This window comes from Oculina patagonica, chromosome 2 (genome assembly GCF_052425735.1).
Source record: "Oculina patagonica isolate OP01 chromosome 2, crgOcupat, whole genome shotgun sequence".
Classification (NCBI taxonomy): Eukaryota; Metazoa; Cnidaria; class Anthozoa; order Scleractinia; family Oculinidae; genus Oculina; species Oculina patagonica.
In genome coordinates, this window is record NC_135759.1 from 12,798,693 (window position 1) to 12,820,761 (window position 22,069).

At 39.0% G+C, this 22,069-nt stretch overlaps 1 protein-coding gene across 1 annotated transcript in view; it reads left to right on the top strand.

Annotated features, from left to right (window-relative positions):
- The window catches only part of LOC144638810 (cGMP-specific 3',5'-cyclic phosphodiesterase-like), a 49,514-nt gene that overhangs the window by 5,216 nt on the left and 22,229 nt on the right, over positions 1–22,069 (top strand). The window contains exons 2-6 of the mRNA XM_078498078.1: positions 6,843–6,932; positions 7,021–7,089; positions 9,107–9,196; positions 16,466–16,606; positions 19,193–19,257. Coding sequence (XP_078354204.1) covers positions 6,843–6,932; positions 7,021–7,089; positions 9,107–9,196; positions 16,466–16,606; positions 19,193–19,257 — 455 coding nt within the window. The remainder of the gene's footprint in view (positions 1–6,842; positions 6,933–7,020; positions 7,090–9,106; positions 9,197–16,465; positions 16,607–19,192; positions 19,258–22,069) is intronic.

Below are 22,069 nucleotides of genomic sequence, written 5' to 3' on the forward strand. Positions count from 1 at the left end.
GTAGCGATTTTGGGGGTTTTGAAAAAAGTTGAACCGAGTTCAACTTTTTTCGCGGCTGTCTGCGGTTACGCAACGATTTACCCAATCATACTTTTGGATTTCGTCACATGACACCACTTACTATGTGGAAAACCATTTTGTTTTAAATCGCCCATCGATTTACTTGGGAAAACATTCAGATGTAAAAACACTTCTCATCGAGAAAGTCTTAACATTTCAAGAAATAATCTATAGAACTGGCTACAGAACCGGGAAGGTCGCGAAGGAGGCCAGCAAGGAGAACTCTTGGGCAGAGGACTCGTTCATACGGCAATCCGGGAAGGTCGCCTCAAATCCTCTTTTACTTGATGGTGTCTTTCGGAAGTATTTATAAAATGCCTCTTGGTCATATTCACGCATTTCTTTTTCTAGCGTGTGGTACAAAGTGTTTTCATGGCAGCCATGTTGGAAGAGTCAAACAACAAGATATTTGCATAAAAATGTTAATGATTTTTTCCCAAAGGAAAAACAACTTATTGTTTCACTTCTCCAATATGGCCGACAATCAAGCACTCTATTCACCAACTTGATAATTCAGTATGGCGGGCATTTACGCACGTTCAACGCGCGTAAAAAGGAAACGCTTTTTATTACTTTTTACGCGACAGTGGAAATTTGCCTACGTATCTTTTTTTACGCACGTTTTACGTACGTAAATATTTACGCGTCAGTGGAAATCCACCTTTACGTTTAGGAATACAAGCGCGAGTGGCCAAAACAATGGTCTAGCGCGAGGAGGAGTCGGCGAGGCACTTTCCCTTCCATAAACGGTCAATACCATTTTGGCGACACTTGGAATTAATTTTTCATTATCATCGAAATTAAATACTAAAACATATGCACATGTGACCGTCCAGGATCGAACCCGGAATCTCTGACATGCTAAGAGCGCGCTCTCACCACTACACCACCACGTCGATCCGCCAAAACCCCGAAAAATTTAATTATGCAAGGTGCCTTTCTTTAAAAATGTCACAACCTATAATAGGTGACCCTATCCCTAACCAAAGCATGAATCTAACTTAGGTCTAATAATAGCCCTATCTAGGCCTAACTTCATCCAGTACGTAATCAGAGCGCAGTTTCTACCTAGTCCAGGCCTTAACTATAGAGCAGAAATGGCATCGTCTGTTCCGAAAAGCTTGGTTACCAGTCTGGAGCAGAAGCGCAAACTCGCGGCTTCGCCACTCGTGCGTGCATACCCCAAACGTGAGCCGCTTGCAGGTTACACCGAGAGGGGATTAATTGTATGTCATTAGCAGTGTGGCTAGGCGAGGAAATGAAATGTTGTGCGGCTGTAGTGGGTTTAGATTTACTGTTGGGGTTATCTATGGTACGGCGGTGTTCATTAAATCGGTCTTTTAAACGTCGTTTAGTTTCTCCTATGTAATGTAAATTACAGCGGTTACATTGAATCATGTAGATGAGGTTTTGAGTGTCACAGGTCAGGTTAGATTGAATGTGGCGCGTTTCACCAGTAGAAAAGAAGGTATAGCTAGTCAGTCCGTCAGTAATATAAGGACAAGTGGCGCAGTTCTTTCCACAACGAAAAGAACCGGATGGAAGTTGCGGATGCGGATTAGTCAAATTAGAAGGGAGTTTGGCCTTCACTAGTAAATCGCGAAGGTTAGGGGAGCGCCTGAAAGCAACAACAGGCAACTGTTGAAAAACAGTTTTGCAGCGGTTAGAAGAGAGTAAATGAAAATGTCTTTTAATAATGTTAGAGATGTGAGGAAGCGATGGATTAAAAGTAGTTATAAATGGTACACGTTTATTTTTGTTGACGTCTTTCGTTTGTAAGGCAAGTCTACGGGGGATGTCTGGACTGAAGGTCTGGATAACCTAAAAGTCTTCATCGATTATCTCAACAGCATTCATCCCACCATCAAATTCACCAGCTCACATTCTTCAACTAACGTACCTTTTCTTAACGTTAATGTCTCTTTAACTGACAACGGTGACATCAATACTGACCTTTACACCAAACCTACCGACAAACCATCATCGAAAAAGTCTTCTCCAACCGAGACTCAATCCGTAAGGCCGGGGAAGCTTTTTTAATTTTAAGAGGCAGAACACTTGTTCCCGATGGCCTTAACATACGCGAAGAAACCTATTATTTTGTTTGTTTACTTATACTATTTTGTTGTCATTTTTAAGCTTAGCATATTTTAATTTTTTGTTTTATACTAGTACGCTGTTTACATATTTCCTGTATTTATTTTTACGTATTTCCGGTATTTCGTAAGATACCATTATCACCATATAAATTTAAACATAGCCAATGTAAACTTCATTGTACCTGAAGAAGGCTGGTTTGGCCAGCCGAAATATAGTACAAAACTAATTCTCTCATTCTACGTTGTATCGGTCTCTGCTTTTCAATTTCAATTTTCTGAAGCCTTCTTTTTTAATAAAACGCGATTATTTTTAATATGCCGCGCTGAAATTTTTGTTATGACCTCAAAGAAGTTTTAAAGTTCACTCATAGCAAGATACATGATAATCCGATCCGTAGGGAGCCATACATGTGAGACCTTGCGATAGCTGCTTCATGCCCAATGTGACCTGAGCCGTCTTGACAAAATATCCATCCCTTTGAAGGGTGATATCGCTTAAAAATTGTCTGTAAAAGGTTAAAAGATCGGAGATATATATCAAATTTTAGCAATCAATAAAGGTAGAAGATTAAACGCTAAAATATTGTGAAAATCAAACAAATGATATGGTTGCAACTTGCAAAAAATTGTCGATTTGTATTGCATTATTTACAAGCTAGCGCTAAAAAAATATTTCAAAGGTTTGTGCCAACGTTCACTGAGCATGTTTCGTTCATAAGAATTTCGAAAGAAAAGTTGTCAACTTTTGCCTTTAAAGTTGCTCGTCGCTTTGCAAACGTGCATGGCGTATTTACAGCCTTTATTGTTAGATGTCATGTGATCTCGAATTAGCCAATAAGAGCGCGCGCTGTTGGGGAAATTTCTAACAATAAACAACTATGCAGTAAATAATAAAGATGGTAGATTTTTAAGCTCGGTGAAAAATAGTGAAGAAATTATTCTACATGACACGAGCGTGGGACAAAGAAAAAATCTGAGTCCCCGACGGGAATCGAACCCATGGCCTCCCAGATACCGGTTGGGCGCTCTAACCAACTGAGCTACGTGAGACTCGCTGTGAGCTAGGCCATTTACTAGGTTGATAAGTGACACGCGTCCTGCATACTGCTAGGATCAGCAATGTCGAAATCATCAAATTTTCAGTAAATAATAAAGATGGTAGATTTTAAGCTCGGTGAAAAATAGTGAAGAAATTATTCTACATGACACGAGCGTGGGACAAAGAAAAAATCTGAGTCCCCGACGGGAATCGAACCCATGGCCTCCCAGATACCGGTTGGGCGCTCTAACCAACTGAGCTACGTGAGACTCGCTGTGAGCTAGGCCATTTACTAGGTTGATAAGTGACACGCGTCCTGCATACTGCTAGGATCAGCAATGTCGAAATCATCAAATTTGCAGTAAATAATAAAGATGGTGGATTTTTAGCTCGGTGAAAAATAGTGAAGAAAAAACAACTAGTTGTACCTATCGGTAAGTGCCAACGAGCGAAATACTCATGTTTGTTCATAAGAACAGATATTGAATGGTTGTTGATAGAACTATTGTAATTTAGGTAATATGCGAAAAAAGTGCTATTTCTCTGGTGTTCATAAATGACACAGGCTTGATAGCCTGGGTAGCAGGCGCCGTAGTTTCCAGCGCGCGTATTCTCGCGATCGCGCACTCTTTTAAACACACTAAAAAACGTTCACAGATGTCTGCTACGCAGGCTACGGGTTTGACAGATTGATAACTCTTGACAAATCTTTAAATTCTTTTCAACGTTAAAATGTCACAAAATGTAGGCAATAAATGAGGTTTAATCACTGTTTTTTAAATACAACACGCGATGGTTAAAATGTTTCCGTCCACAAAAGGGATAGTTGCATTTTAAGAACTTCTTATAAATCAAATCCCAAAATCAAAACTGCTCAGATGCTTTTTTAAAAATAATTTTCAGAAATCAGAGACGGTAATGCACGGGTCAGATTTCGGTCTCGCATGCGAAGTGTCATGTTCAGTTACGCAAAACTTGAAAAATTTGAACAGAAAACAAAACTTGAACGGTCAAGGATTATTTGGAGACAAAAATGTTATTCAAGTTAACATTACATTTTGCCGTTAGAAGCAAAAAACTTTTGACTTTGTTGTGTGTATGACATGCAGTAATTTTAGTGAGCGTCGCTTTGTATTGATGTTATTCCTACGCGGAGCGAAAATGCGTGCCAAATAAAATATAAACGGTATTTGATTTGAAATAAATCATCGGTCAAACAATTACTATAAACACAATCAACACTAATTAAAAGGAAGCATTTACCCGACTTCAGCATTCTCATAAGTCAAGAAAACTCTATTTGAAGTCAACAGTCCGCTTTTGATTTTCATGTCTCTCTTCGATCGTAAATCAAAGAACTCCAAAGTCGAAATATTATTCCATCGCTTTGAAGACCTTGATGTTCATTTTTTCGGCGGTCGAATATTCCTTAGGGTATTCTCTTTCGATTTATAATTCCCTAAAGGTGTATTTATCGGTAAACGGATGAATGACCACATTGAAAATTTTAACAGCGAGCCGCGTGGACGCCATTTTCGTCATTTGCTCTCTAGCAAGGAGTGAGAGACTGGGAACCAGTTGGGAAGAACAATACAACCCAAATATGGGGTTTACTTACACCCAAATATGGTCAAAAAAAGTCCCTTACGCAGAACTTAAGATTTTCTCTGCCTATACACTCATACGCACACGGCTCTATGATTCTGCCGCCTCGACAGCCTCGCCTCTTGGCTCGGCTGTCTCGTTGGCAATTATTCCCTGACACTGAGGTGAACAATTGTTATCCCCGCTGGGTTTTTTTGCCCAGGATTTTGGCCCAGAGGCCAAAACCCGAGGAGGCATCCTTGAAGTCCGCGCGTATAATATCCGTTTATACAGAAAAAATCTCGATTTTCCCAAAGTGGGCGCGCAAATGGTATCGAGAGTTGTGCAGAATGTCCGCAAATAGGTATCGGGAGATGTGATAAATAGAGGATATCAAATGGTTGCGCGAATATATGAAATTTATCTTCGAGTTTTCAAATCGATAACTCATGAATGAGCGCAGCGAACGAGTCAGATTTCGATTTGAACACGAGAAGCCATCATAATACTCTGTTTATTATATAAATCTGCTAATTACGATGTTTTTGACGATATGATTTACCGAAGATTTCCGAAGATTTTCAAAATGTTGTCCAAAGGTCGTACGAATGTTTCCAAACCCCCAAAGAAATCGCTTTGATCCTCTTACAGGAAGCGTTTCCTCCTTCTTTAAATACTTTCAACTGCTTTGCTATAAACCTAGCTTCATTTTAAAAACGAGTGGAATTTGACTCGTGTTCGGCCAACTTTACTTTTTAAATGTTGTTTTGGGGAGCGGGGATGGCGCAGTGGTGAGAGCACTCGCCTCCCACCAATGTGGCCCGGGTTCGATTCCCGGACCCGGCGTCATATGTGGGTTGAGTTTGTTGTTGGTTCTCGTCCTCGCTCCGAGGGTTTTTCTCCGGGTTCTCCGGTTTTCCTCCCTCCGCAAAAATCAACACTACCAAATTCCAATTCGATCTTACAGTCCTACGTCTTATACATGAGCCTCTGGCTCGGACACTGAGGGTAACCTCGTCCCGCGTATGGACTTTAAAATTGTATTTACATTTTTTTTTTTTTTTTTTTTTTTACAAAGAACACGCGCTTCTGATCGATTAAAACGAGTCCAACAAGTACCGCTCTGACGTGAATGTGCGTACTTGGAATGCAGGAGACTGTTTAAAAACAAACGCAGAAGATGCACTAAATACGTGTGGTATTTTTTGAATATGTAATTGCCTTGATGCTACTTTTTGTGACTATTCCCTTTTAACGGCCACGAGAAAATTATCACCCTTTTCAGTCGGCATCGGTTGTTTGAGAATTAATTAATTTTTGTGGGGATGTAGTAACGAGTTTTAACGTAACTTCCAGCTTCTGTACGGCTCATTAGATACACGGGCGTAAGCAACTAAAAAAAGTTACACGAATTCACTCTTCTGACGTTGCTGAAAATTGATTGTCAAGACTCTGTCATTTTCTGCCTACGATTTCGATTGTTTTGAGAAGCGGTAAACGAAGTGAGAAAACTAAGGCGATGAGAAGAGACAAATGAAGAAGAAGAAGAAAACTGCTAGTGTGCGCGTCATTCGCTGCTAAACCCCTGTAAGCATGTTTTTTGCTGTATGTGTATAAAAAAGTACCTCGCGTCACTGTGTACCTCGCGTCACAATGTTCTGCTAATTTAATTGGTGAGATTATGCTGGGAATTGACAAGGGACCGCAAACCTGACGTGAAATTCAGTGTTGGAAAAATGTTCTAAAATATATCATTTGCTTTTAACACCACCTTTCTAGCTAAAAAATTTGATGATCAAATTTGTGGACACTAATCAAGTGCTGAAAAGCGGGCATTAAGGTTTTACTCTTCAAAGCTGCGGATCATTTTTTAGAGTATGGTAACCTGCGTTCAGGCGTTCTTTTTGCGAAAAAAAGGCCTGACCAACGGCATATCAATATTTTTGTTGACATCGTGAACAGACTGCTATACAAAAACTGCGTCAAGATGTTGTGCTTGATTTTTTCCTTACATTTTTAGCCTTTCAAGACGAATTATGATTTGCTTTTTTGTGTTTCAGGATCCTCGTTTTAATCCAGAAATCGACAAGGCCACCGGTTACAGAACACACAGTATTCTATGTATGCCAATTAAAAGTCATGACGGAGAGGTACCTTGAAAAAATTATTATTTAAAATAAGTTGATGTCGTCAATTATTTACCTACCAATCACACAACCTATGTTCGTTTCTGTGCAGGTTATTGGAGTGGCGCAGATCATCAACAAGAAATCAGGCGAACACCAGTTCACCCAAAAGGATGAAAAGGTAAACACCGAGCTGAGCCCTCGTTACCTCGTTATTTCAAAATGGCGGCTGCTCTGGTGTGGGGTGGTGAAAGCGTTCTGCAGTCGCTCTGCAGTGGCGGATCTAGGGGAAGGGCCCGGGGGGGGGGGGGATACCTTATTTTTGGCCAAATAGAGGCACGAAGGACCGAAAAAATATTTTCAAGAGCGGGCCCCCTCATTATTTTAGGGCCTGGATGATCGGGCCTCCCACTTAGCTGAAGGTCTGGATTCGCTACTGCTCTGTGTTTCTAGTTTTCACTGGGCGGTTTTCCTCTTTGAACTGTTCTGCTCCGCTTCCTATATTACTTTCGTATTAGTTTCACGACATGCCGAAACGGGTTTATTCAAAGTGTCCAGGAGAAAGTGCTTGGGCCCATTTATGACCATGGCCGGTTGTTAGTAATCGGTGGAACGGCGGAACGCGGAACGGCGTAATGGCTTAACGAGAATCGGCGTAAACAGTTTTTTTTCTGTATTTTTTTTTTTAATAACTTTTTTAATTTATTTTCTGTGAACAAAATTAAATTAATTAATTCTCACTCTGCAATAAACTCGAAATCCTGGCTCTCTACATTTGCTTTCCAAGTTCTAGTCGCTTCGTAAACCCCGCATTTTGAGTGAAATTATTGTGTTGTTGTTCGAAGAGAGGTGATACTTCCAAATACCGCACGAAAATTCTTCTGCCGCCAGGGAATACATTTTCGGGAACGGTAATTGTCATTTTAGTTCTACTATTTCAAGCCGTGTTGTTTCCAAACAGCAGAAGATCGTGCGGAATTTGAAAGTAACACCTCTCTTCGAAAACAACAGTATAACTTTATTCGAAATGCGGGGTTTACGAAGCGACTAGAACTTGGAAAGCAAATGTACCTGACTTTCCGACCGAAATTCTTCAAACCGTATGAAAGGAACACGCTGAAACTCGGCACAAACCTTTGCAATATCCTGTTGTAGCTGCAGCATTAAAAAAATGAAAAACAAATCGACAAATTTTTCGCAATTTGAAATTACGTCATTTGTTTGATATTTTCAAATATTCGGCAGAAAAATATCTATCTTTATTGACTACTAACTGGCTGGTACATGGTTATTATAAGTATCATATTTATGCGACGGTCAAGACAGACGCATAACACAGCAGTTTTTAAAGGCAAAATAAAGAAGTAGCTCGTTCAGGAAATCTACGGAGTGGATTTTCCTGTAAGTTGTTGTGCGTAAACTTTATCTGATTGGCAGCGTTTTGAGGTAATTACAAAAAAATTCACCGTGGCATTTTAAAAATAATCACATTTTATAAAAACGAAGGCTTCCGAAAATCGCTCACAGCTTAAACAAATCGCGTTTGATCGCCACAAAATTTATGATTTTATATAGTTTAAGGATTATTCTTTTAGATTCTCAAAAATCTAAGCAATCGCTTCACGTTTTCCCGTTTTAAAACGCGCTTGAAAAAGGGAACTGTCAGCCTCATAAATACCCGCGGGCCACCTTAAGTCCAGGGATCATATAACACACAAACGATTTTGCGGCCTATTGTGTGTGAAATAAAGAAAGAAAAATTGGTTCCAGGTACCGCTGTCTGCAGGTCTGCAAAGTGGAAATATATTAATTTAGGCCCTGCCAGCACTGACCCGGGTAAATTTGAAAACGGAGAAATTTGAAAACGCCGCGTAAAGTGTTTTCCGTCCACATTAGCCCGGGTAAATTTGAAAACGATACCCACTTTGGAGAACGTTTTTGAAAAGCTCCGTTTTCGGTGACCGAAAACGCCGATGCGTTTTCAAATTTACCCGGGTCAGTGCGGACGGGGCCTTAATTTTGTTCCTAGCAATAAATTAATTAAGTTATTAAAAAAAGAAAAAAATTCTCGTTATGCCGATTCTCGTTACGCCGTTCCGCGCTCCGCCGTTACGCCGATTACTAACAACCACCATGGCCAAAGTGATGTATAGTATGCAACTGAGCTAAGTAGTTTTGATTTTGTTTTTGAATTTAAGGTTTTTAGGAATTATCTGACCTTCTGTGGAATTGGGATAACAAATGCACAACTCTTTGAAATCTCTGTACAAGAGTACAAAAGAAATCAGGTAAGCGTAAGCTTTATGTCAACTGGACGTTAGGTCAGACTCTCAACCCCCCCACCTTTGATCCTTTCAACAATGTTAACCATGCACCTATACTATGGAACAGCCTACCGGACTCTCTCAAAAATGCACCATCTCTTTCGACTTTTAAATCTGCACTAAAAACATTTTTGTTTCGGAAATTTTATTGTTGATCTATTTTTATTGGGCTAACCTAGTTTTGTGTAACCTTAATTTTTTCCTTTGATTAGTTGTTTCACTTATTTTATTTTTTAGTGTCTTAGAAAAATTATAACATTATATTAGTTTTAGCTAATTTTTTAATATAGAAATGTAAGCGCATTGAGTTTTTTAAATGCGCCCAAAAAACCTCATTATTATTATTATTATTATTATTATTATTATTATTATTATTATTATTATTAACAAAGGACAAAAAGGTTTATTCCGTCAATCATAGAGGTTGGCATGGCAAGAGGCAATGGCGTTTTACAATGATCAATGATTAAATACTTTATTTGCTTAAATTACAAAACAAACTATTCATACAATATGATGAAATTCATACACTTCATCATAATAACCTTCATCATTTAGCAACAGAGGGATTAATTTCCACTGATCTTGCAGGAGCCAAAGGACTGTTTCCAAGGGAAGTTTTTTTAGTTTTGGAAAGCAACTTGTGTATACACAATAGCACAACATGGCCGACAGGTTCAAACCTCTTTCAGTACACCGGACTAGTCCAGGAGACACACCCAAGATTCTAATTTTGAAGCAGAAATGTGAGCTAATCTTCACCCAACCACATAAATATATGGAGAGAAGTATTTACCATGTATCTGCCATTGACACAAGAAAGTGTTTATGTTACTGTTATGGTACGGTGACGAGAATATCTTCAAATTAATTAAGGCGAGGAGAAACGTTGGCGGATTAAGCGGTGTTAAATTCTCGTCTGACAAGTTTACTGGACACCTTATAGGGATCTGCGCCTGGGGTCACTGCTGTGCAACGGCAGCATAACGCGGCTTAATGTCACGCTTATTTCGTCTGTTGGCACAGGCGTACGAGGCGGGGGGGCGAGGGGGGCTGCAGCCCCCCCAGTGCCAAAATTTTTCGGGCAAAATGCTAAGAATTCGGGCAACAAGCCAGAGAAAAAATAGAAAATAAGCAGACAAGTCTCAACATTACAATCAAAACGAATTATATCAATACAAAAAGTAATGGAAATATACCGAACTTTGTGGTTCAAAAGTCCAAATTTCTCATTTATCTGCTTTCGTTTCCTCTCGCAAATTGCTATAATCATATTCGATTTTTCTCGCAAATTCTGCGTGACCCCTCAGCTTGATTCAGTCGGAATCAGCGTTTTCATAGCTTGAACGTTTGCGCGCGGTTGACCCCGTTTAACACCTTGAAACAAAGCAGCCATACGGTTACAAATGTAATGAAGCTAATGCTTTTGACTCAAATGGTAAGTTCTCAGGGCTAGCTCAAAACATTTTACATAATGTTTTTAACCGATTTATTCCTGAATGTTTAACATGATTTTACATAACTTTCAAGTGGGGAAGACAATGTAAATTGCCTCCTAAAAATACTTTTATTTTTGCTAAACTTAAGTGAATAAATAAAACATTCCGAAGAAAAAGGATTCAGTGCGTTGACATCTTCGGGCAACGCCACGAGATTATTTAAAGAACTATCATTTCCTTTAAGCAAGCTGGCAAGGTTTGTACACAACAATTTCAACGCACGTTTTGTTGTCCATTTCATATGGCTGTTTATTCGGCTTTAAACCCATGCCATTTTTTTCGGGCAATAAGGTCTCCGCCCCCCCAGGTCCGACGGTCCCCGTACGCCTATGTCTGTTGGTCTTGTCATTGATGATCCAGTATAAATCTGGCGAGGTATCTTTTGACTCAATATACCCAGGTTTCCATTCATCAGAATCATCATCAGTGAACCAGATGGGTTGACCAGGCAGGTAGATGTAATTGTCCTGCTTGATAGGCTCCAGATGTGCTGAGCGCTTTTCACTAAGTTGAGATTTTTGCTGATCAGTCAGCAGAGCTGGAGTCATAGCAACGCTGAGACGGGTGTTGATTGGCCTACTGTAGAATAGCTCGGCAGGTGATGGTAGATTGTTGCTCACTGGAGTATCAAGGTATGTTGTCAGGGCTTTGGTGATATCAATGTCGCTTGTACTCTTCTTCAGAATCTGTTCGACAGTAGCGATTGCCCTTTTTGTTTCTTTATGTTTTTCCTCCGTAACGGACCCCAAAATTTATGAGAAATTGAAAGGAAAGGTATATACTCCTGAGTTTCGGTCATCACAGCCTAAAACTAGCTTCTGCGCTGCCGAAATCGACCGGAGAATTTACGCGAACACAGCTACTCCATTTTTCTCCGCCATATTGGATTGGTTAACTTAGTCTCATTCCCCCTCGGAGGGGTCGCAAAGGATTCTAGGGCGACTTCAGCGAGTGCGTGTGTGGAGAAGTTTTTGCACTGTTTTGGCCTTAGTTTTGGATAAAATCATCTTCGAACGTGATTTCATTGCTTGCCTTATGGACTTTTAAAGTTACGTAGGTGATATATTTATAAGAGATTGAAGTTTGTATAAAAGAAAATCTTGGCGAGGAGTCGATTTGTTTTGTAGTTAGTACCGTAGTACAATGAAATACAATGTTTATAAGTCTTATCTGTTTTAATCGCTTTCTGCATTGGGTTTACTTCTGTGTTTACTGCTCAGTTTTACAGTAAAATGTCTGTTTTGGGAAACTGTCGGTAACCTGTCGGTGGGCTGTCGGTGGCCTGTCGGTAGTCTGTTGGTAACCTGTCGGCCGACACTTGACCGACAGTCGGTTAGCGGGAGCTGTTCTTCACAATTACCGCCCTTTCTGCGTAACCATTACTTTGATGATGGTATGGGCTGGATCCATACATGGTCTCATCCACTAGGGTGTCATAGGTGAGAAAACCAGAATAGTAATCAACTGTGGCCAGTGCATGCTGGCCTCGGAAATTCACCAAACCATTCCAAGGATTTCCATTGGATGAGTGGCTGAGATCTGCCGTTCTGGAGGTCTGGGCTTCTTGTTTCCATGTCTTTGGAACTCATTGCATTTTTGTACCATCTCACTGATATCATCTTGTATCTTAGGGCAATACACAGTGCGTCTTGCACGTTGGAGCGTTGAGGTTAGACCTTTATGTGCATCATGCAGGCGACTGAGAATTCCCGGTCTCATGCTTTTAGGGATGACAATTCTGCTCCCTTTCATGACAATTCCATCCAGGATTGTTAATTCATCCCGGAAACACTAATATGGATGGAGATGTTCCGGTAGATCTTGCATGCTCTTCGGCCAACCCGTAATGATAAGGTTGGTCAGTGCAGCTAAAGTGGAATCTACTTTCGTCTCTTCATGCAGGGACTCTAGACGGGTAGGCTTTACTTTCAGAACTTGTGCGATGCTGATGTCTAAGCCAGGGATCTCTCTGGTACTGAATGGTTGATTGAGACGAGAGAGAGGATCCGCGAGCAACACACTCTTCTCTCTTGGATGTCATACTTGGAGAGACCCAGCAGCATCCTAGCTCTGCAATCTGACTGGGGCCAAACTGATCGGTTTATGAAAGATGGACTGCTGGGGCTTGTGGTCGGTGTGCACAGTGATTTTCCGCCCAAATGTGTACCTGTGTAGCTTTTCACAAGCAAATAGGACTGCCAACAGTTCTCGTTCGATGTTGGAGTAGTTAGCTTGGAGTAGTTATTTGCTATTGCCTTTCAAGTGAAACATTACTGGAGCAAAGACTTCACGTGACTTTTTTTTTTCCTTTTACAGGTATAGTTTAAGAACATACAAAAAAATACAAAATTTACAACAATTACCTTACTTACAAACGACAAAGAAAGAAAGAAGAACTACACTGCACTACACTATACAAGGATTACATATTCAACTTAAACTTAAATTAAAGAGTGATTATGGGAATCTTGGAAAAAAGAGGATGAGATAACAGCTACTGTTGTATTAATGGTAGTAACGATTTCCATTCCACTTCACGTGACTTGCGGCTGTCGATAATATTGATTGATATAACATTCAGGTTAAAGTCATACTCATATTCACTACTATCATCTTCTTGATCTTCAGGTTCGATGTCTACAGCAAATTGGTGCTTGAATTTCTTGTCTTTGTCCAGCCCTTTTTTCTTGAGACGGGCTCGTTCAAAGTGTCCTTGTTTGCCACAAAAATTACATGTTGCATCCTTGGCAGGGCACTTGTCGCGAGGATGAGCATCTTCCTTGCACCAGACACAGGATTTCTTTCCTCCTGATTTCTTATGTCCTGGTTTTGGCTTAGGCTTGTACTGCTTGTTTTTGAACCCATTCCTGGGTCTTGTGCATGTGAAGAATTGACATGAGTATCGCTGGGTTCTTCTTACTTTCGCATGGTGGCTTCATCGGCTTCGTGTCCTCGCATGAGCTCTATCCACGATGAGAAAGTTAGTGTTGTCAGGAAACTCAGCTTGACGATACAAATCCAAGATTCGGGAGTGGTAAGCAGTAGTAACTTTGAAAAAAGAAAGAAAGAAAGAAAGTAGAGTGGGTGAGGCATGCAGCTTACTGATCTAGAAGCGCTGTTGGGGTTGTTATCCTTAATTCTGGGTCTTCGTTTTGCCTTGCCTTGCAAGCGATTCTGCATGCATGAGCACCATCCCAGATAGATGTCATTAAGCTTGACACGGTCTGATCTGGATGCTAGGGGCCCGTCTATAATTCGCTCCACTTCTTTTCGCCACAGTTTGAACTGTGAGGCAGCATTGTTTGACGTCCAATCAACCTTCGTTTGCGGACTTCGCTCAGAAATTGTTGACGTCGCTCAGAAATTTTTGACGTCGCTCAGAAGTGCAATTCACACGTCGGGGTCGCCATGTTCATGTTACTGTAGTTGTGGTACGGTGACAGAATCATTCCGAGCACGGGGTCCATAATATTCTTCTTTAAGTAAGAGTAACGAAATGTCTATGTCTATATTAACAATGAACTGCACATGATAACTAGAACAATTAATACAACAGAGAGGTTACTAGCACATCAAACTGGAACATGAGCCCAAATCAACTGTATATATACAGTATCCCATTTGGATGGTATAGTTCAAGAGATTACCATTTGGACTTATTCTATCCCAAGATATCTCTCAGCACAGATTTGACTCAGTCTATAAGGGCATTCCTAACTACTGTTAGTAACAGGAATAGCTAAATAAATGATAATCGTATTTTGATCTGTGGCTTAACTAAAGAGGAAAATGACCAGTGTGAATACTGAAAAATCTGGATTAAGCCTCCCTCTCTCTTCTAATAAAGCCCCCCTCATCTAGAAGTTAAATTTTTAATAAGCCCCCCTCTCTATTACCCCGCTCCCCCACTTCCCAAGATGGAAAATCATGACAATTTATAAACAAGGAAACAAGACAACTTAACACTTTTAAAGGTAATCATTTAAAGGTTCACTTTATGAAAACAATACAAACGGGGTATTGAATCTATTGTGTACCCCTGCTCTTTAAGAAGGGTGTACACTGATTACCTTTTAACGGAGAGCAGCATTTATTTTGTTACCAGCCCCGTTGATCTAACAGCTGTGAAATCTTCTATTATTCAAGAACCTGCTGAGATGTCATTTGCAGTGGGTGCCATGTGCACTTTTCAAAAAGTAATGCCTACAAGAATTATAGGAATAAATATGGAATTCCTTGTGTGACCTAGTATACTGAAAGATGCCTTAGTGCTGAATAGTTGAATAGTTGTACCTTAGTTCACACAGAAGCAAGTCCTACAGCGGACTATGCACATGGGCCACCAGAGCAATTTAACTAAAATAATCCTTAAGGCCAAGGAGTCTGTATTCATGCCAGATATCTCAAAATTAATGACGTTGGGTATTGTGGTATTGGGTGAAGGATTGTGCTTTATGTAACAAACACCTGCCAGCACATCCAAAACTGCCAGTCATGCAACCTGATGTTCCCACTTGGCCATGGAAAAACTAGGAACTGACTATTTAACCATAACAGAAAGACGAAACTGATGATTAGTGATGATAATTATTCCAGATTCCCTGTGATCAGATGAGTAACCACATCACAAGCACCCTGGCTGAATATGTCTCATTATTAACCATGATCATCTCGGATTTCAGAATAATATGTCATCAAGAAGTTCAAGGAAGTTCAAGAAGTTCAAGTGTTAAAAAATTGGAATTATACCCTCTTTCAGTTCTCCTTAGTTAAGCTGAAAAGACCTCGGGCCCGTTTCTCGAAAGCCCCGGAAAGTTTTCCGGCCCTTAAAGCCATTTTTAGTTATCTGTATCTTAAAAACAGAGAAGTGTATTGGCCTGGAACTTTGTATGAAGGGAACCTCAGTTCATATTAAAAATATCATGGAATAAAAAAAGCTCTGTAATCATAAGGTTTGAGATGTTTCTATGGCTTTTAAGGACCCCCGAGAAACGGGCCCCTGATGACAAAAGCATTAGAGAGAAAAGAAAGTCCCTACCCAGCTTTTTGGAGATACCAAAAGCCTTATAAATTTACTGTTTGGATGCAAACCACAAACCATGCCGCCAAAAACTAGAAATGTCCTGAACTCCAGAATCCACAGGATGACACTTCCTAGAAAGCAGATCAGCCAGTGTTCGTAAGAAAATTACTTTGAAGGACCTGCAAAACATGAGAACCAGGTATCCTACTCAGTAGACCACTCCTGGCCAAAACCCTGAGCAGAACGGAACTTATACCTACTTCGTGGACATAGGTGGCAAGATCCACCACAGAACAAGGGAACATTTGAAGTCAGAAGTAAGAAGCATTGACTGATGGTGGTCCACTACCTGCATCTCCAGTTTCTCTGCTACACCTAAAACAGTAGACACATCAGCAAATATGACACCTTTACCCGCGAACAGTGCAACCACCTGCCCTCATACCGGCCAGTTTATGCTTACATAATTATTATTTTTTTTGTTATTGCAAATGTTTATGGGCATGATTGTAAAATGTGTGTGGGCAAGACAAATGTGCATGGCAGTGACCTGTATGATGAGAAGTATCTGTATGTACATGTAAACAAGTTACACAATCATGTACATATATCCATTATTTCAATAACTTATTGGGTTTCATATTTCTAGCTTACTGTAACTTGTAAATAAGGGTAACAAGTAGCTTAATTTCTTTGTTGATTTATTTACAGATTCTCCTTCAGCTAGCACGTGGAATATTTGAAGAGCAAAGTAACCTCGACATATGTGTTCATAACATTATGGTTGAGGCACAAGAATTACTTGATGTTGAACGATGCATGGTTTTCCTTATTGATGATTCCGGTGAAAATGTAAGTGTATTACACTGGTAAATATAATTTAGGAAGATGTCATACGGCTGTCACTTGAGGCAGGACCAAAAATTGATTGTTTTTTTATTTTGTTAGAGACCCTTTAAACGATCAAACTATTTTTGAAACATTATGTAAATAAAGAGCACGCAATGCACGCAAAAGCGATGACATTCAGAAGATTTGTCAAAAAATTAACGTAACCAAAAGCAGCTAACATGTAGTCAGTCTATGCCATGAAAGTAATTTGAAATCTTTCGAATAACGAAATCAACTCATACATGTAGTAAAAAGCTCGCTGCAAGAAAGTGTTTGATTTAGATTCTTCTTTACACATACAACTGCGTTTTTGAAAAGAAAAATAAGTAACAAAACGAATTTCAAGGTTTAATATTTGTGTTCTAAATCATGTCACAAACGAAGGTGACACCTAAATACTTCGTGGAGGGATCTTTAAAAGTCTTGAAATCGTGCCTCTGTCTACGAACAAACTGGACCTATTTTGCCCTTATAGTCGGATCATACAGGAACTAATACATTCGTTTATCCGGCGTGAGCGAAGGATTTTTACAACTTTGCTGGTTAGGAGCACCAGCAACGCAATATCGCCCTGGTGGTAGGCACTTATAACAAAGAGTTGAAGAATTTTTCTTGTTCCAAAATTATAAGAATTGTTCTTATAATATCTCTCTTTTTGATATAAGAACAATGAAGCACATTTTAAAAACTTTCTTTACAATGAATGCAATCTAAAGCGTGGTTTTCACCAGCGACGCAAGCACAAGCGCAAGCACAATCGGCCGGAATCACGCTAAAAGGACAAATTTTGACCCTTGTGCTTGTGCTTGCGGCAAGCAAAAGCAGAAGCATCAAAATACAATACGCTAGTGTTTTTGTTTGCCTTGAAGCATTTTTCACGGTGAAATAAGAGCGGTTATCTTTGTGCTTGTGCTTGCGCTTGTGCTTGCGTCGCTAGTGAAAACCAGGCTTAAAGTGCTACACAGCAACAATTTAATTTATCACCTTTAGGTTACTATTGTTAGCGGTTACTAATTTAAGCGATTTTAGCGAGTTAAAAATTTGACCGAGACAAATTTGAGCGAATACTAAATTTAGGGATTTTCGTCCAACTCGCTAAATTCGCTATTCGGGACCGGTCATTATCTATCACCCGGGGGGGGGGGGGGGGGCGAAGTTTTTTGTGCTAAACACGGTTAAATTTAGGCGATCCCATTTTAATGTTATTGCATCGAAGTGACCACCCGCTCATTACTATTGATAACTTTCGTGACCCCCCCCCCCCCCCCCCCGCCGATATACTTCGAATCAATATCCAGTTTTCAGACATGGAACCCTGGCAATAAATATAAAAAAACGAAATTGAAGATTTTTAACAGCACTGCTCAACAGATTTACGAGTCTGTGTTTCGTCACAAGTAAGCCGGGTTCAGGAACTAGCTGCTAAACAACAGCAAATGTGATGAGCGCAGTACTGAACAAATTGAATAATTTACTAAACAGTGAGAAATTTGAAGTGGACCAAAAAATTTGGAAGAAGCAGAAAGGCGAATCACTACGCTGCACGATGAACTTTAGTCCGCTTCTAACGGCAAGTTGACAACAGCGCATATCAACCTGTCGAAGTTTCATTGTGCGCGAAAAAAACCATCAATGTCAAGAAGAAAGGAAGAAAATAAGAGGAAGGTCCGAAAATCCAAGAAGAAACGACTCGAGCAGAGAGCACGTCATCTTTTATAGAGGGCATGTCATCTCTAGTTCGCGGAGCACGTTTTCGGTTCAATCGAAGAGAATTATAGGGTTACCCTTGTAGATAGCATCTGATGCTGACTTTGCTAAAAAAAACAACGAGGCGTTTTGCATCTGACCCTTACTAGAAACTCGTATTTTTAGCATGACCATAACAAAAGAATCTAGAACAAGCAGCGCCCTTTAAAAAGGCGAGGCAGATGAGGCAATAAATGCTTTAAGTTTAAACGAACATGCTATTTCACAATGTTTCAGTTATTAGGAGCGATGGTTCACAATTTAGAACTCACCTGTCATGTTCAAAGATGAATATTAGTTAAGGCATAAGCACGTTCAAACACAAAATGTTCTCGATATAAATTCAAATGTGCAAATTCGCCAGTTTGGCAGCTTGCGTTTTCTTTAAATAATGGCCGGTTCCTAAAATACTCGTAAAACTTAATAACTCCCCCCCCCCTCCCACTCAAAATGAAAACAAAATTAAACAAGGTCAACTTGAACAATTCTCTAACAAATGGATGTCGGTAACTTTGTTCTTTCTGGTTCTGCAAATGTTCGTTCAATTTCAAGTGAGTTTGTTCTTTTACTGAACATTTATTTCATCTTAGCTATATGTTCATTTTAAATGGGTTTACACGATATCACTAAATTAAATAGTCACTAAATCTTGCTCACAAGTAATCGCTAAAATTAGTATGACCATTTAGCCAGGTTGCTTTAAACGGGTTTGACTGTATAAAGGGTCAGTGTACAAGCAAATGAACAAATATTATTTAAAATAAAATTTGTTGATAATTTTTATAACCTGTTTACATGTAGCATGAGGTGATATTCTCCAAGGCATTTGACCTGCATCCAGGAGCTATTGAGGAGACAGGACCTATGTAGGTTTAATGAAAACTTTTAATGTCTGTACTTTGCAATTTAAGGCAATAATATATATATATATATATATAACAGTAAACAAAGTTTTTTATGGCTTTCCACCTGGCCCTCGTGCGAGGCAATCACAGTCGACTGATGAGCCCGCAGAGACTAGGATATGACTATACTTAATTTTACTGTTATTCACCGCCTAGTTCAGCTATTGAGCACTTTGTAGCAGATGAGAATTTCACTCCATTTGTTGGTTATATATATATATATATATATATATATATATATATATATATATATATATATATATATATATATATATATATATATAGGAATTTTGTGTTTCGATTTTCCGTATTAAAGTGCTCGATACATTTAAGCAGAGCGTAATATATAAACATTGAAAATAGAAAAAACTACACTTTCATCCCTACAAGCCTGTTTCGTGATTGCTCACTCTTCAGGGGATTTTAATGACAAGAATATTCTCAACCGTCGTTTATATACTATAAAATTTACATAATTAATGAAGCAGAAAATAACCGTCGATTTTATACTAAAAATTTACATAATATATGATGCAGACAATTTGAATGTTCAAGTAACCGTCGATTATATACTTTAAAATTTACATAATTAATGATGCAGAAAATTTAAATGTTCAAGTGTTAGTTGTTACATAGCAACGCTTTGTTTCGGTGACGGCAAGAAGATACAAGTTCGTTACGTTTGTTAAGCGATGATAGGTCAGGTCGGCAGATGATGAGAAGCTTCTCTTTGAGACACAGATTACATCTTTTGCTTGAGCTGTTGTAAGATGAGCAGGATGAAATGATGCGCCATGAAATAGAGTGGTCAATGTTGTTATCTTTAAGAGTCCAGATGTGTTTGCTGAGTTCGGTAGAGTTTCTGTGTTTTGCGTGCTTGAATGATGAAGTGTGATTTCTGAATCTTGTCTTGAAGTCGTTTTCTGTGAGTCCGATGTATGTTATAACACTAAGCTATCAGCTATAGTTGTATGAATAACACTAAGCAGATTATCGACAACCACAACAAGCGCATTTTACATTCATCCAAACACAACATTGACCCTAAAGATAACACAATTAACAAGAAATCATGCAACTGCCGACAAAAGAACTCATGCCCACTCAACGGAAACTGTCTACAATCATCTGTCATCTACCAAGCAACCGTTAAACGCAACGATAACAACACTTCTGAAACATACATCGGACTCACAGAAAACGACTTCAAGACAAGATTCAGAAATCACACTTCATCATTCAAGCACGCAAAACACAGAAACTCTACCGAACTCAGCAAACACATCTGGACTCTTAAAGATAACAACATTGACCACTCTATTTCATGGCGCATCATTTCATCCTGCTCATCTTACAACAGCTCAAGCAAAAGATGTAATCTGTGTCTCAAAGAGAAGCTTCTCATCATCTGCCGACCTGACCTATCATCGCTTAACAAACGTAACGAACTTGTATCTTCTTGCCGTCACCGAAACAAAGCGTTGCTATGTAACAACTAACACTTGAACATTTAAATTTTCTGCATCATTAATTATGTAAATTTTAAAGTATATAATCGACGGTTACTTGAACATTCAAATTGTCTGCATCATATATTATGTAAATTTTTAGTATAAAATCGACGGTTATTTTCTGCTTCATTAATTATGTAAATTTTATAGTATATAAACGACGGTTGAGAATATTCTTGTCATTAAAATCCCCTGAAGAGTGAGCAATCACGAAACAGGCTTGTAGGGATGAAAGTGTTGTTTTTTCTATTTTCAATGTTTATATATATATATTTGAATTTCTTGTGATGGGTCCCGCAAACAATAATACAGTTTAATACAGATACAGATACAGATACAGATACAGATACAGATACAGATACAGATACAGATACAGATACAGATACAGTTTAAACGCTCCTGAAGAAGGCCGAGACGGCCGAAACGTAGAGCATTAAAAGCTAACAAGTCTTGACTGGAGTTGGTTACTTGACCGTTACAAATATTTATATATATATATATATATATATATATATATATATATATATATATATATATATATATATATGTAAAAGTGGAAATGTAATGGTCAAGAGGCCAACTCCAAGATTGCTAAGTTGGTTTTATTCGCTCAACGTTTCGACCATCACGGTCTTCATCAGGAGCGTTAGAGGTATAAACTGCTTACAACAACAACATACAAAATTCAAATTCGTGTCAACGGTTAACATATTGTGACGTCACAAGGTCACATGTAAGGGAAAATATGCAGCAAATGGTTAAAATATATATATATATATCACAAAAATACAGAAAACAAAATTAATTAAAAAATAGACAAAATTAATTAAAAAAATAAAAACACGAAATAAAATATATATATGCAAAGCTATGGTTATTTTTATACAACTAAGTTATTTATAGAGGGTTTCAGCCTTAAAATCCAGTATTTCTCTCTCGCTTTCCGAATGTCTTGGTCCTGTTTTCTAACCCTCTCAATAACTGTTAATTTAAGATTTTGTACTCCACAGTTTTTGAAATGTCTAACTGACGGTATGTTTTTTGTTCCAAGTTTAATGTCACTGCGATGTTGTGTTCCACGGTGGTGAACTGGGTGTCCTGTTTCGCCTATGTACTGATCACTACATTTTATACATTCGATTTGTTGTTGTAAGCAGTTTATACCTCTAACGCTCCTGATGAAGACCGTGATGGTCGAAACGTTGAGCGAATAAAACCAACTTAGCAATCTTGGAGTTGGCCTCTTGACCATTACATTTCCA